The sequence below is a fragment of the Stegostoma tigrinum genome, chromosome 30 (assembly GCF_030684315.1).
Source record: "Stegostoma tigrinum isolate sSteTig4 chromosome 30, sSteTig4.hap1, whole genome shotgun sequence".
NCBI classification, from domain to species: Eukaryota; Metazoa; Chordata; class Chondrichthyes; order Orectolobiformes; family Stegostomatidae; genus Stegostoma; species Stegostoma tigrinum.
The window spans coordinates 7145742-7158402 of NC_081383.1; the positions used below are offsets into that span (position 1 = coordinate 7145742).

Below are 12661 nucleotides of genomic sequence, written 5' to 3' on the forward strand. Positions count from 1 at the left end.
GCACACTAACCTGAAAAAGGTAACGCGAAGCAGCCTTCCGAAGGAGAGTCCAGGCCACGGCACAAATCAGGAACAAAAACCCCTCGGTTACGGTGAGGGACGCATTCTCCAGTAGGGTCCTTTTGGAGAGCTCGAAGCCGCAGTCCGTGCACTCAGCGATCGCAGTGTTCATCCGGGAGAAGCCTTTCTCCAGCAGCTCGCCATATCCAGGCATAGGCTGTACCATCGTGACAACCTGCTGCTGAACCTCCGCTTCCATTGAACGTCAATCCTGCAGCCCACCCTCCCCCCGCCAAGAGAAAAAAAACCCGATCAATTAGAAAAAAAGAGTGAACTCAGAAACGCTGTGCAAGCCCCTCCACAGAACCGAGCCAGAAAGTGGCGAGGCTTTCCCCGGGGGTTTGAACAGAAACAATGTGTCTGCCTCTTCCAGCTTGAAACAATGTAATTATTGATTAACTGCGGGCTACAAAGTAGCTGCTGGGGGTATTGCTGCCGGCAGATCGGTTTATGAATCGAGCCATCATCTCGATACAAACCATTCAACGCCTCCACCAGGCAAGATCGAGCGAGGGCTGAGAGATCTCCCGCCTCATGAATTATTCATGAGGGCGATCGGCTCGGTCGCTGATCTGATGTTACTCGGGTTCGCGGGCCCAGTTCTCTCTGATTCTCGCCTGCCCCTTCTCTCTCTCTCTCTCTCTCTCTCTCCGTACCGTTCAATTTCACCTGTTCCTGTGTCAGTTTCACCCGGAAATTCTGGTCTCTACAATCCCCTGCTCGCCACTTGCTGCAGTGTGTCACCCCTCACTGGATCCCAAGCACAAACAGACAGATTTGACAGGCTAGGCACGTTTCTTTTCTCACACACTCCTCTAGTAGAAAGCAGAGTGACCTCTCCTTTACAATCTGCTCACATTCAGATGACACTCAGACCCGCCTACTGCAATAGAAAGATTCACAGCGAAACCGCAAGACTTCAGAGCCATGTGACTATCCATTTGACAGCTCTGAAACCTTACCTCACTGAATTGCTTCACAACACACACATTACAATCTTATGGCGGGGGGGATGGGGGGGAGGGCGGCCTTATTAGCTGTAATTACTGCCTCTGAAGAAGTCAGCGCGCACAGCTCGACTTCTCTCCAGATCCTGCCAGGTCCGTTGAGTTTCTCCAGCAATTTCTGTATTTTTTAAAAAATCACTCGTAACACATCCTGGTGAATTTGAACTGTTCACACGCCACGGAGTTGTAGAGCGAGACCCTTCTATCAGTTCGCTGTTTTCCCGCAGATTGGGAAGAGAGAGTGGGAGAATTATTTGCAAAACAAAAACTATTCCTTTTGAGCGAGGCTGACACTCCGCCCCGCGCAATGCTGGAGGAGGGCTGCACTGTCTCACTGTGGGGTTTGGGATAAGATTTTAAATCTGCTCGCTCAAAGGGATGCGAAAGATTCCAAGGCGCTATTTTCAAGAAGGGAAAGGGAGTTATGTCCTGGATTCTATCGTTCAGTCAACATTTACAAAAACGAGTTATCTGAGCACTATCTGAGCATGATCTAAACACTGATCAGGGAGGCGATGGTATGCTAGAATTGTACAGAATCGAACTCCTTTTGTAACTGTGCGCGTTTATAAAGATTATTATAAATAAAGTATATTTTGGAATAAAAGTCTAGAAACTCGTGGGCATGTCTAGTGCTAAGGTGCACTGGCAAAAGACCACCATCGAAGGTCTTTCTGCCAAAGTACAATGAGAGCCCATATCGCACCCCACGTACCTCAAATGCATGTAGGTAGCATCTTGCATAATTATGAAATGCCTTTGGTTCGTTTGCAACTATAAAGTCAAACCCTAATGTTTGCGTGTTCCCCATATGCAGAATCGAACTGCTTTAGTAACTGTGTAAGTACATAAAAATTATTTTTCTGAATAAAGTATAATTTAACGATTAAAAAATCAGAAACTCAGCTAATGTTCTGGGGATCCAGGTTCAAATCCTGCCACAGCAGATGGTGGAATTTGAATTCAATTAGGAGTGGCACAGTGGCACAGTGGTTAGCTCTGCTGAGCCACAGTGCCAGGGACTCAGGTTTGATTCCAGCCTTGGTGATTATCTGTGCGTGGTTTGCGTGTTCTCCCCATCGCTGTGTGGGGTTTCTTTCAGGTGCTCTAGTTTCCTCCCACAGTCCGAAGATGTATAGGTTAGGTGGATGGCCATGGTAAACTGCTCCATAGTGTTCAGGGATGTGTAGACTAGATGGGTTAGCCAGGGGAAATGCAGGGTTACAGGGTATAGGATATGGAGCTGGATGTGGGTAGGATGTACTTTAGAGAGTCACTGTGGACCCAATGGGCAAAATGTCCTCTTTCCAGTCTCTGTAGGGATCCTATTGGGGGAAAAAGGGCTGGTATGGTGTGTCAGTGGTTAGAACTGCTGCCTCACAGTGCTAGAGCGCTGGGTTCAGTTCCAGCCCTGGGTAAGTGTGTGGAATTTGCATGTTCTCCCTGTGTCTGGGTGTGTTTCTACTAAGTGATCCAGTTTTCCCCCCACAGTCACAATGATGTGTAGGTTTGGTGGATTGGCCATGTTAATTACCCTGTGGTGTCCAGCAATGTGCAGGAATAGGTGGTTTAAGCTTGGGTAATTGTGGGATCATGGGACAGAGGGAGCTGGGTCTGGATAGGATGATCTTCAGAGGGTTGGTACAGACTCAATGGGCCAAATAGCCTCTTTTCGCTCTGTAAGGATTATATGACATTTGTGGGATCTTGCTGTGCACAGTTTAGCTGCTTTGCGTCCTGCATTGCCTTTGAGCATAAATCCTTAACCGAGCCTGCTTCTCCTTTTACCACCCTTTCACGGCTGATGTGCTTAGAGAAGATTTCCTTTTATCTTAGCTGCCAGATTTGATTTTAATCCCTCTATGCTTCTTGCATTTCCTTTTTCCTCTCCCTTCTTAACCTTCCGTATTCAGCTTAGTTCGCAACAGGATTCATAATCACACATTTTCTTCATTAACTTAATTCTTGTCTTTTTGTCCCACCTTTCCCTTTTGATGTGACATATCTCAATTTGACCAGATCATGTCCACTTTGAAGTAGCCCATTGTTAAGCTACAGTTTTTCTCATCAACCTTTGGTTCCAATCTATCTATCCCCAGCTGTGTTCTTTCCTCATTGAATTCTGCAATCTGCCAGTTGATTATTCTGATTCTGAATCGATTGATGTCTTTTTCTAAATAAATTTTCAGCTCACATGAATTGTCTTGTCTTGACATCTTTGAGTGTCTTCCTTTTGGTTGGGGCAAAACTTAAAGCCAGCCAAATGTGATGAAGTTATAAAGGCCACTCTTTGCATACTCACTTATAATTGAAGCATCCACTGCTCAAAGACAGGATCCATTACTATGTCATTTTCCACATCAACTATCCAGGCAGCTTTGCTGAGTTAAATAGTGGGCGTAGATTTCATAGGACATAGAATCCCTACAGTGTGGAGGCAGGCCATTTGACCCAATGAGTCTGCACTGACCCTCCAAACAGCATTCCACCCAGACCCCTACCCTATCCCTGTGAGCCTGCATTCTTCCCATAGCTAATCCACCTAGCCTACACATCCCTGGTCACTATGGACAATGTACAATGGCCAATCCACCTAACCTGCATATCTTTGCATTGTGGGATGAAACTGGAGTACTCAGATGAAACCCACGCAAACACGGGGAGAATGCGCAAACTCCACACAGACAGTTGCCCGAAGTTGGAATCAAACCCGGGTCCCCGGCACTGTGAGACAGCACTGAGCCACCATGCTACCCAAGTCTGAGGACTTGTTAGGAATCAGTCCTACTATTTGATCAGTATTAATTTATCTTCCTCTTTATATTGTAAAGTTCTTGTTTCACCATACTACAATGCAAATCTAGGGCAGGTGGGCTTGAAACCAAGTCTTCTGGCCCAGAGGTAGGGCATCTACCACAACACCTCAAAACACTTACTAAAAATTATTTTTAAATATTTTGTATCATGTTTAGATATCTTACAGTACACCTCCAGGGGAGGGGATGGGAATTGAACCCAGTTCTTCTGACCTAGAGATAACAATGTTACCACTGTGTCACAAGTTCCTGCCCTTTCTATTAACTATCTGATTGGCCACAGCAGGGAATGATGTACCATATATACTCCTTTGGCAGGAATTATTTTTAATCAACCTGTATAGACAGACTGTTGTACACGTCCAGAGTTGAACCCAGCTGTCCTAGCGCTGAGATAGAAATACTACCATAGTCCCACAAGAGACTCCTAACCCCTCCACTGAAAGCTTGTCAGCTTGGCTCAATTGCTCAGAATTGCAAATGTTATCAGAGATAGTAGGAACTGCAGATGCTGGAGAATTGGAGATAACAAGGTGTGGAGCTGGATGAACACAGCAGGCCAAGTAGCATCTTAGGGGCAGGTTGTTCAAAGCACCACTATAGTTCCTCATACATTAATACAGCGACAGAAGAGCGCTGCATTGTCAGAGATGGGAGCTGTTGATGAGGGGTCTGGCTGCACAGGAGATCCCACCAATGAAGAGAGCTGGGAGGTCTCCAGTATTCTGGGTAATATTTATTTATCTCTCAACCAGCAGAAACATAGAAGTATAGAGTCTTCCAGCACCGAAACACACCCTTCAGTCCAACTGGTCTGGCCAAGCACAGTCCCAAATGAAACTGGTCCCACTTGCCTGCTTTTGGCCCATATCTCACCAAACATTTCCTATTCATGTACATATCCAAATGTGTTTTAAACATTGTAACTGTACCCACATTCACCACTTCCTTGCCCCTCATTGTCCTTTTTAAAACTTTCTCCTTCCACCTTAAAAATATGCCCCTGGCCTTGAAATCCCAACCCTAGGGAAAAGATTCTTGCTATTCACCATATCTATGGCTGTAATGATTTTATAAACCTCTACAAGGTCACCTTTCAACCTCCAACACTCCAGTGAAGAAAGTCCCAGTCTATTCAGCCTAGTTTTATAACTCAAACTCTCCATTCCTGGCAACATCCTGGTAAATCTTTTCTGAACTCTCTCCAATTTGATAATATCCTTTCTAATAACAACGCAACCAGGACTGCATACAGTACTCCAGAGGAGGCCTCACTAATGCCCTATACAACTTCAACGTGACATCCCAACTCCTATACTCAAAGGTCTGAGCAATGAAGACAAGTGCACTAAATGCCTCCTTAACTACCCTGCTTACCTGTGATGCAAATTTCAACAAATTATGCACCTGAACCTTAAGGTTTCTCTATTCTACAACACGACCCAGGGCCCTACCATTAATCATATAAGTCTTACTCTTGTCTGTTCTACCAAAATGCAATACCTCAGTTTTATCCAGATTAAACTCCATCTGCCACTCCTCAGCCCATTGTTCCAATTGACCAAGATATCTTTATAATCTTAGATGACCTCCTTCACTCTCCGCTATACCACCAATCAGGTGAGTTGTTTTCTTGAACTGCTGCAATCTGTGTGGTGAGGCTGTTAGGGTCGGAGTTCCAGGATTTGGAACTGGCAGTGAAGGTGCAGCAATGTATTTATGAGACAGAATGGTGCAAACATGGAGATGGTGCTCCCAAGCAGCTGCTGCCCTTGTCCTTCAAGGTGGCGAAGGCTGAGGATTACTCAGCAAGATTATCCAGTCAATCCCTCATTTGCTGAACTCAGTTTGGCTGTTATATGATAGAACCTCAGTTGTGATCATACATTTGTAAGTGCTTTGCCATGTCAGAAGTGCTACATTTAATGTACTTTACTGAACTGCATCATTGTATTTGAACAGACATCGACATTTACGGTTAAATATGTTCTGTATGACAAGCATGCACATTATTTTTCTTTTAAAACTGTGAGAAATTAAGGCTCACAGGGTTGGGCACAGAGTTAAAATGTGTAGAAGAAGTAATTCAGACAATACTGTCAGGATGTTATATCCCAGTCAAAGAGGTGAGTAAATCCTTTCTCCTCACTCCTAGGGTTGGTATAACAGAGTTTTGAATCTTTAATAAGCAGCAGTTGTTTTCCCATTTCAATGTACACCTGAACACTCATTACAGCTATAAACAACACACAAGACAGACCTCCTTGAATTAATCAAAATGAAAGGTTATTTTATTGAAGCTGGAGTATAGTAAAAAAAGAACAGAATTGGTTTTAAATGGAGAAAAAACTGCAGAAAACTGCAAAAGAGAAGGACTTGTGCATGAAATGCAGAAAGCTAGCACAGCATGTAATCAGGAAGGCTAATGGGATGTTGGTTCTTATTTCAAGGGGTTTGGAGCATAAGAAGAGGGAAGTCCAATGTAATGTAGAATTAGAATTAGCTTTATTGTACTCAAATGAGAGCAGTGAAAATTGTACAAGTCACCACGTACAGCGCCATGTTAGGTACAACAGTCCCTAGGCACAGCTTTTTCAGTTACACTTCCTGGAAAATTGAGAAGCAAGAAAGTCCAGGATTGCAGATCTTAGGAATAAATTTTAAAAATGGAGGAAAAATGTTTAGAACAAAGGTATTCTGACCTTATCCATGCTGGTTCCTAGTCTCCAGTCCACACTGGGCCTTGACTCCAGGCCATGCAGGTCTTCACCTCAGGGTTCACACGGCCCAGAGACTGCTCTGGTATCACCTCAAGGCCGGAAGTCCATGACGAGATCATGCCAGGCCATGAGAATGCCATGTACCACCCAAAGACCATGATACTGGACCACTGGGAAAATCACCATGTCAGGCCATGAGGATGCTATGTTGGGCTGGCAGACTGCCACGCTGCACCAAGAGACCGCATACTGTGCTAAGAAGCTGCTAGGTCAGGCCTGTGCTGAGGCTGGGAGTTCTGACCCTGAGAGCTCTGATGCAGTGAGGTCAGAGGCCAAGAGTTCCAAGGCCGGGAGTTCTGAGGCTAGGAAGGGAGAAGAGGAGGAGAAAATAAAATACAAAAGAGGGAAAAAGAAAAAGAAATCAAAAGAAAGGGAGTGGATGGTGCAGACGAGTTTCAGCTAAAGCGTTCCACTCTGCTGCCATCTTGGAAAAGGTGGTATAAGGTGCTCGTGAGACCTCATCTGGAGTACTGTGAGCTGCGTTAGGCCTTTTATTTAAGAAAAGATATTATTTCATTGAAGACAGTTAAGGGAATGTTTATTGGATGATCCACCGTATAGAAGGATTGACCAATGAGCAAAGCCAAACATGTTGGGACTCTATTCACTGGAGTTTAGAAGAATGAAGGTGATCTCATTGAAACATATAGAATTCCTAAGGGGCTTGGACTGGGTAAATGTTGAGACGATGTTTCCCCTCAAGGGACAGTCTAGGGCCAGAGGACAAAGTCTCAGAATAAAGGGACATCAACTTAAGCCTGAGGGAGGAGGAATTTCTTCTCTCAGAGGATTGTGAGTCTTTGGAGCTCTTTGCCACAGACAGCTGTGGGGGCAAAGTCCTTGTGCATATTTAAAGCTTAGATATTTGATTTTTGATTCACTCGGGGAATCAAGGGTGATGGAAAAAATGTAGAAAAGTGGGTATGAAGAATATTGGATCAGTCATGATTCCACTGAATGGCGGAGCAGACCCATGGGGCTGAACAGTCTACCCCTGTTCCTATTTTTTGTGGTTTTATGATCTTAACTGACTCATGTGGGACATACAATCAGCAGAGAAGGCTGAGGGGTGATCTAATTGATGTGCTTAAATGTTATGAGGGAGAGAGATGGGGAAAATGGAAGAAATCTTTCCCCTTGGAAGAGAGGTTAATAACCACGGGCACAATTTTAAGCTAAGGAGCTGGAGATTTGGGGGAATTTGAGGGAAAACAAGAATCAGAGAGGAGTGGTTATCTGAAACTCACAGCCTGATAGGCTAGTGGAGGCAGGACCCATCAGTACATTAAAGAAATATTTGGTCGAGCACTTGAAACACCATAACAATCAAGACCACAGGCCTACAGGCTAAGGTTTGGAAAATGGGATTAAAATGTGAGATGGTTGATACAGTCTCAATGGGCCAAAGTGCCTTTTTCAAAGCTGTAAAAACACCTAAAGATACAAGCGCATCCCAAATTTTGTGACACACACACACACACACACACACACACACACACACGCTCACTAAATAATGCGTAAACAAATAGAATGATGTACAGGTGAAGTGGAACTGAAATAAAGTATTTAAAGTTCTTTGATGTTGAATTGATGGTACTGTCAAGAGGCAGTTGTATGGCAGATTTCCACATTTTAAAGGCAATGGTTTTCTCCATGGAACTGACCACTTTTTGCAGACCTGGGCATAACTTCGAAAATGAGACAAAGTTCTAATTCCCAATGCTATGCAAGTCCTTGGATGTTATTCCCATATTTCAGGATATCTTTTTTAAAAACAAAGATATACACATGATAGATCATGGTTTCTCACACGAAGTTTAGGAGGTGGGAAGACTGGCTGTTAGCCTACAAAAATCACAAGCTATTTTTATAGTGTTTTGATAGTCCATTGCCAAGTTTCCCCTGTTCTCATTTGATGTAGGTGGGGGGTTAAATTGTCCTCTTTGCACAATAAGTTTCAAATTTAAACCTTTGTGCCAGAAAAGCAGTCAAGTAATCTCAACTTCAGAGACACTAGATGGTCTCACTGTGAGCCAAACATTCCTGATGTTTAATAATAATGAGGAGGTCTTTCTGGGCATTGTTGTCAATCCAGCCTCCCGTTTCTTTTATGGTCCAGAGAGTTTGGCAACTTTCAGGTCAGGTGACATACGTTGTCATTTTAAAATTTCCCAGCTCATTTTTAATTGTTTTTCTTTTAACGCTAAAGTTCAATGCTTTTAAATTAGCCAATGAGATTTTAAAGATGAGAAGTCCGTGTTTTATATTAAGATGACCGTGTAGACCAAAGATTGACTTTCAAAAAAATGGGTTTTAACATAATGAAGGGCACATAAGGAAGCAGCCTGCAATTTGAGGCTAAGGGGTATATTGTGATCAGAGATAACGGGAACTGCAGATGCTGGAGCATCCAAGCATGGGGTTAGAAACGGGCCTAGGCCCAAAATGTCAGCTTTTGTGCTCCTGAGATGCTGCTTGGCCTGCTGTGTTCATCCAGCCCCACACTTTGTTATCTTGGTAAGGGAAATATGTTAGGTTAGATGTTGATATAAGGCTTCTCTATTTCAGAGGAGTGGACACTGCACAAAACAGGCATTTGGACTAACACTAGCATCTCGGGTGAATGAGGAAGAAAACGTCAAAGCAGCAAACACAGACAGACAATGCTGGGAGAAATGCAGAAGATCCGGCAGCAATTGTGGGGAGGGTGGGTGGGAGAGAGAAAGCATATTTCAAATCTAGTATGACTCTTCCTTGGAACTAAAAAGGAGTCCCACTTCATTAGTTAGATATTCTTTAATGGCAACACTTCTACCAAGCATTCAGTCCACTTGCTAGCCAATCATCACATTTCTCTAAATGAGTATAAACATTAGTTTTCTACCATGAATTTGTATCTTTTTGAACTGTCTTACTGAGGTAAAGAAGAAAAGTTTTGACAGACATTTTTTATTTAAAAAACAAAAAGCCCCAGCAAAATTGCACATTTGGTGTGGAAGGAAATGGTAGGATGTTATGAGGCCCGAAACATCAGCTTCTCTGCTCCTCTAATGCTGCTTGGCCTGTGTGCTCATCCAGGTCTACACCTTGTTATCTAAGTCCTTCAATCTACTCAGCCATTGGCTCATTGAGACACCAATCACATCTATAGCATCTCAGTTCTCCAATTCTTGCCCAGCAGATACCCATCACGTATAAAATCTTTAGAACTTGACCATATGCATTCTGTCACAACAAGATGGAATCTATTCCAGGAGCTCTGCAACAATTTGCAACTCGGACACAGAAGTGGCTGTTTGCAGTCCTGGCATTGATGTAATTTTGTCTGCAGTAGGGTATTTTAACTGATGCAGTAATACTCATGTCATCCCTCATAACACAGAAACTGATTATGGCTATTGTGATATTGAAGAATCCAGACATTTATTATAGCTAATTAGTATACAGAAGCAGGAGATGACAACTGAATAGTAGCATGGCATGCTTCAAGTGATTCCTGGGATAAGATAGATTATGAGACTTTTATACCTTCTGACCACATGCTGAGGTGGAGCATATGGACAGCCATTTCTCTTAAAAGGGTGTTTCTTCTTGAGATTGGAACTTAAAACAAATGCTCCTCAGCAATGGGAGATTTAGTTACACTTTTTAAAATTTAAGTGAAATGGAAAGAGTTCTCAATTATTCAAACATTCTTACCTAAGATAACCTACTTTTAAGATATGAAAGCAGACATTTATACATCCATTAAAACATCAACACTATCACAATGGACAATAATGTGGTATCTTTTATTTGTAAATTGTGAAAAAATGATTAAAAACTTTATAAAAAACAGGAAAAGACATGATCAGAACTCCAGTCATGAAGCTAAGCAGTTTAGATGTTTGGAGTACAGTTGTAACATTGGACAGTTAAACAACAACTAAATCACTCGATTTCAAAAAGTGATAGGGAATGGTGTGGAGAAGACAGAGGGGCAGTTTATTGAGAAATAAAACTTCCCCTTCAATCCTGGCTCCTCAGAGCAACTTTGGGCATCTGATCACAGCCTGTCCCGTCGATAGGTCCTTTGAATCACAGGCCGTACATCATCCTACAAAGAGAAAATAAGTGGAGTCTTTTGTTCTGGTTGAGACAGACAGACAATCTTCAGGTTATATACAAAAGTCCAAGAGACATATCCAAATATATCACAACTATTGGCAACAGCTTATATTTTCGTCAGTTGAAAAAGGCAGCATCGTGGTGCCTTTGGTGCCTAGAATGATGGGGCTGCATGGAGAAGGAAGGTGCACAGGAACACATATAAAAAGGAGCTGAAGGGTTCTTGGGCATCCTGTAAGGCATCAGCAGATCTTCTACCTCAACTCCACTTTCCTGCTTAAATCACCATTACTCTTGCTTTGCTTGGTGCCCTGTCAATCTCAGTCTTAAATATTGAATAAGCACCCACCATCCTGAGAGTTAGGGTGTTCCAAAAGTATCACAGCTCTCAGTGACAAAACTTGTCATCCATCCTTAATGGTTAGCAGTGACCCAAATTCCACATTCTCCACTCAACCACCAGTTTTTAACATTGGATTGACAGGTGATCCCACTGCAGTGAATCCATGAGTAACAGAGGTCTTTTATTTTCAATCTCACCTCACCATGTAGTCCTTACAACCCAACAGGAAGTGAACACATCAAAGCAGAACTGAACTGTTGCTCATCACAAATACTACAATTCACACTTTCTACCCACACTATCTTCTATAACTAGTTATACCTCGTGGGATCAAGGAACAGCTATGAACCGGTTAGTGGGTTCCATTTTAAATTTGCCCAAAACCCACTGACAATCTTGAAACCTGTTCAGAGCTCCCAAAGTCAAGGCTAACTCACTACTCCCAAGCTGAACAACTGTTTATGCATTGTCAAGATTCTTCCAATGTCATTCTAGTTGCTAGAAACCAATGAGAAACAGACAATACCCGTTAGTTGCAGCATCAAATGCCTAATTCTTCAAGCTAGATCCACCATTTAATTCAATCATGAATATAATAATGCTCTCAACTTCACCTTCCCATAATCTTAATCTCCTTTGTCTACCAAAATACCTACCCTGCCTTGAATAAAGTAAAAGTCACTGGGATAGGTTAGAATAGGGAGTAATCAGATCAGTCACGGAGTTATTGGTTGGTGGCAGGCCAAGGGGCAAAAACTTTTGCTCTGGATCCTTGGGAATTTGTATGTTCGTTTGACTCAACCTCAGCAACTTTCTGGGATGATAATTTCAGAGCAACGATACTAAGAAATTTTTTAAAAATTCATTCACAGGACGAGGGGGTCACTGGCTCAGCAGCATTTATTGCCCAAGCCTAATTGCCCAGAGGGTAGTTATGAGCCAATCACATTGCCGTGGGCCTGGAATCACACATAGGCCAGACTGGATAAGGGCGGCAGTTTCTTTCCCTAAATGACATTAGTGAACAAGATGCGTTTTTCCCCTGGAAACTTACAATGAATTCATGGGAATCATTAGATGATTAATTACAGATCTTTATTGAACTCAAATTCCACCATCTGCCATGGCAGGATTTGAACCTATGTCCCCAGAATGTTATCTGGACCTCTGGATTAACAGTCCTGCGAGGATACCACTAGGCGATCACCTCCCATAGTTTACACCTGTAACAAGCAAGCAAAACTACACATAAACGTGGAGGGAAGGGCTGTCCATTAAAAATAGGTGAGTGGGGACAAAGGGGGAGAAAAACATCATCAACCAAGCCCTGGCAACGGGACTTTGATCAGATGAGCCGAGGAGTGCAAATGGAGTTTAATTGAACGTGAGGTGTTGCATTTTGGAAAGACAAATTAGGACGGGACTTAACGCACTTAACTTTTTTTCTATTTGTTTGTGGAATGTGCGTGGCCAGCATTTCTTGCCCATCCCAATTGCCCTTGAGAAGTGGTGAGCTGCCTTCTTTACCTGCCATGAGTTGACCCACAA

At 43.0% G+C, this 12661-nt stretch overlaps 2 protein-coding genes across 5 annotated transcripts in view; both read right to left on the reverse strand.

Annotated features, from left to right (window-relative positions):
• The window catches only part of cers1 (ceramide synthase 1), a 58604-nt gene extending 57561 nt beyond the window's left edge, over positions 1–1043 (reverse strand). The window contains exons 1-2 of the mRNA XM_048560208.2: positions 717–1043; positions 11–271 (exon numbers count right to left, since the gene is read on the reverse strand). Coding sequence (XP_048416165.2) covers positions 11–259 — 249 coding nt within the window. The 5' untranslated portion in view covers positions 260–271; positions 717–1043. The remainder of the gene's footprint in view (positions 1–10; positions 272–716) is intronic.
• Positions 1044–10453: 9410 nt separating this feature from the next.
• LOC125465711 (CTD small phosphatase-like protein 2) overlaps positions 10454–12661 on the reverse strand; it is a 34441-nt gene continuing 32233 nt past the window's right edge. For 3 of the 4 annotated variants that reach the window (XM_048559456.1, XM_048559458.1, XM_059638507.1), the window contains one exon: positions 10454–10759. In XM_048559456.1, coding sequence (XP_048415413.1) covers positions 10709–10759 — 51 coding nt within the window. In that variant the 3' untranslated portion in view covers positions 10454–10708. The remainder of the gene's footprint in view (positions 10760–12661) is intronic. The other variant, XM_048559457.1, reaches the window with a different exon arrangement.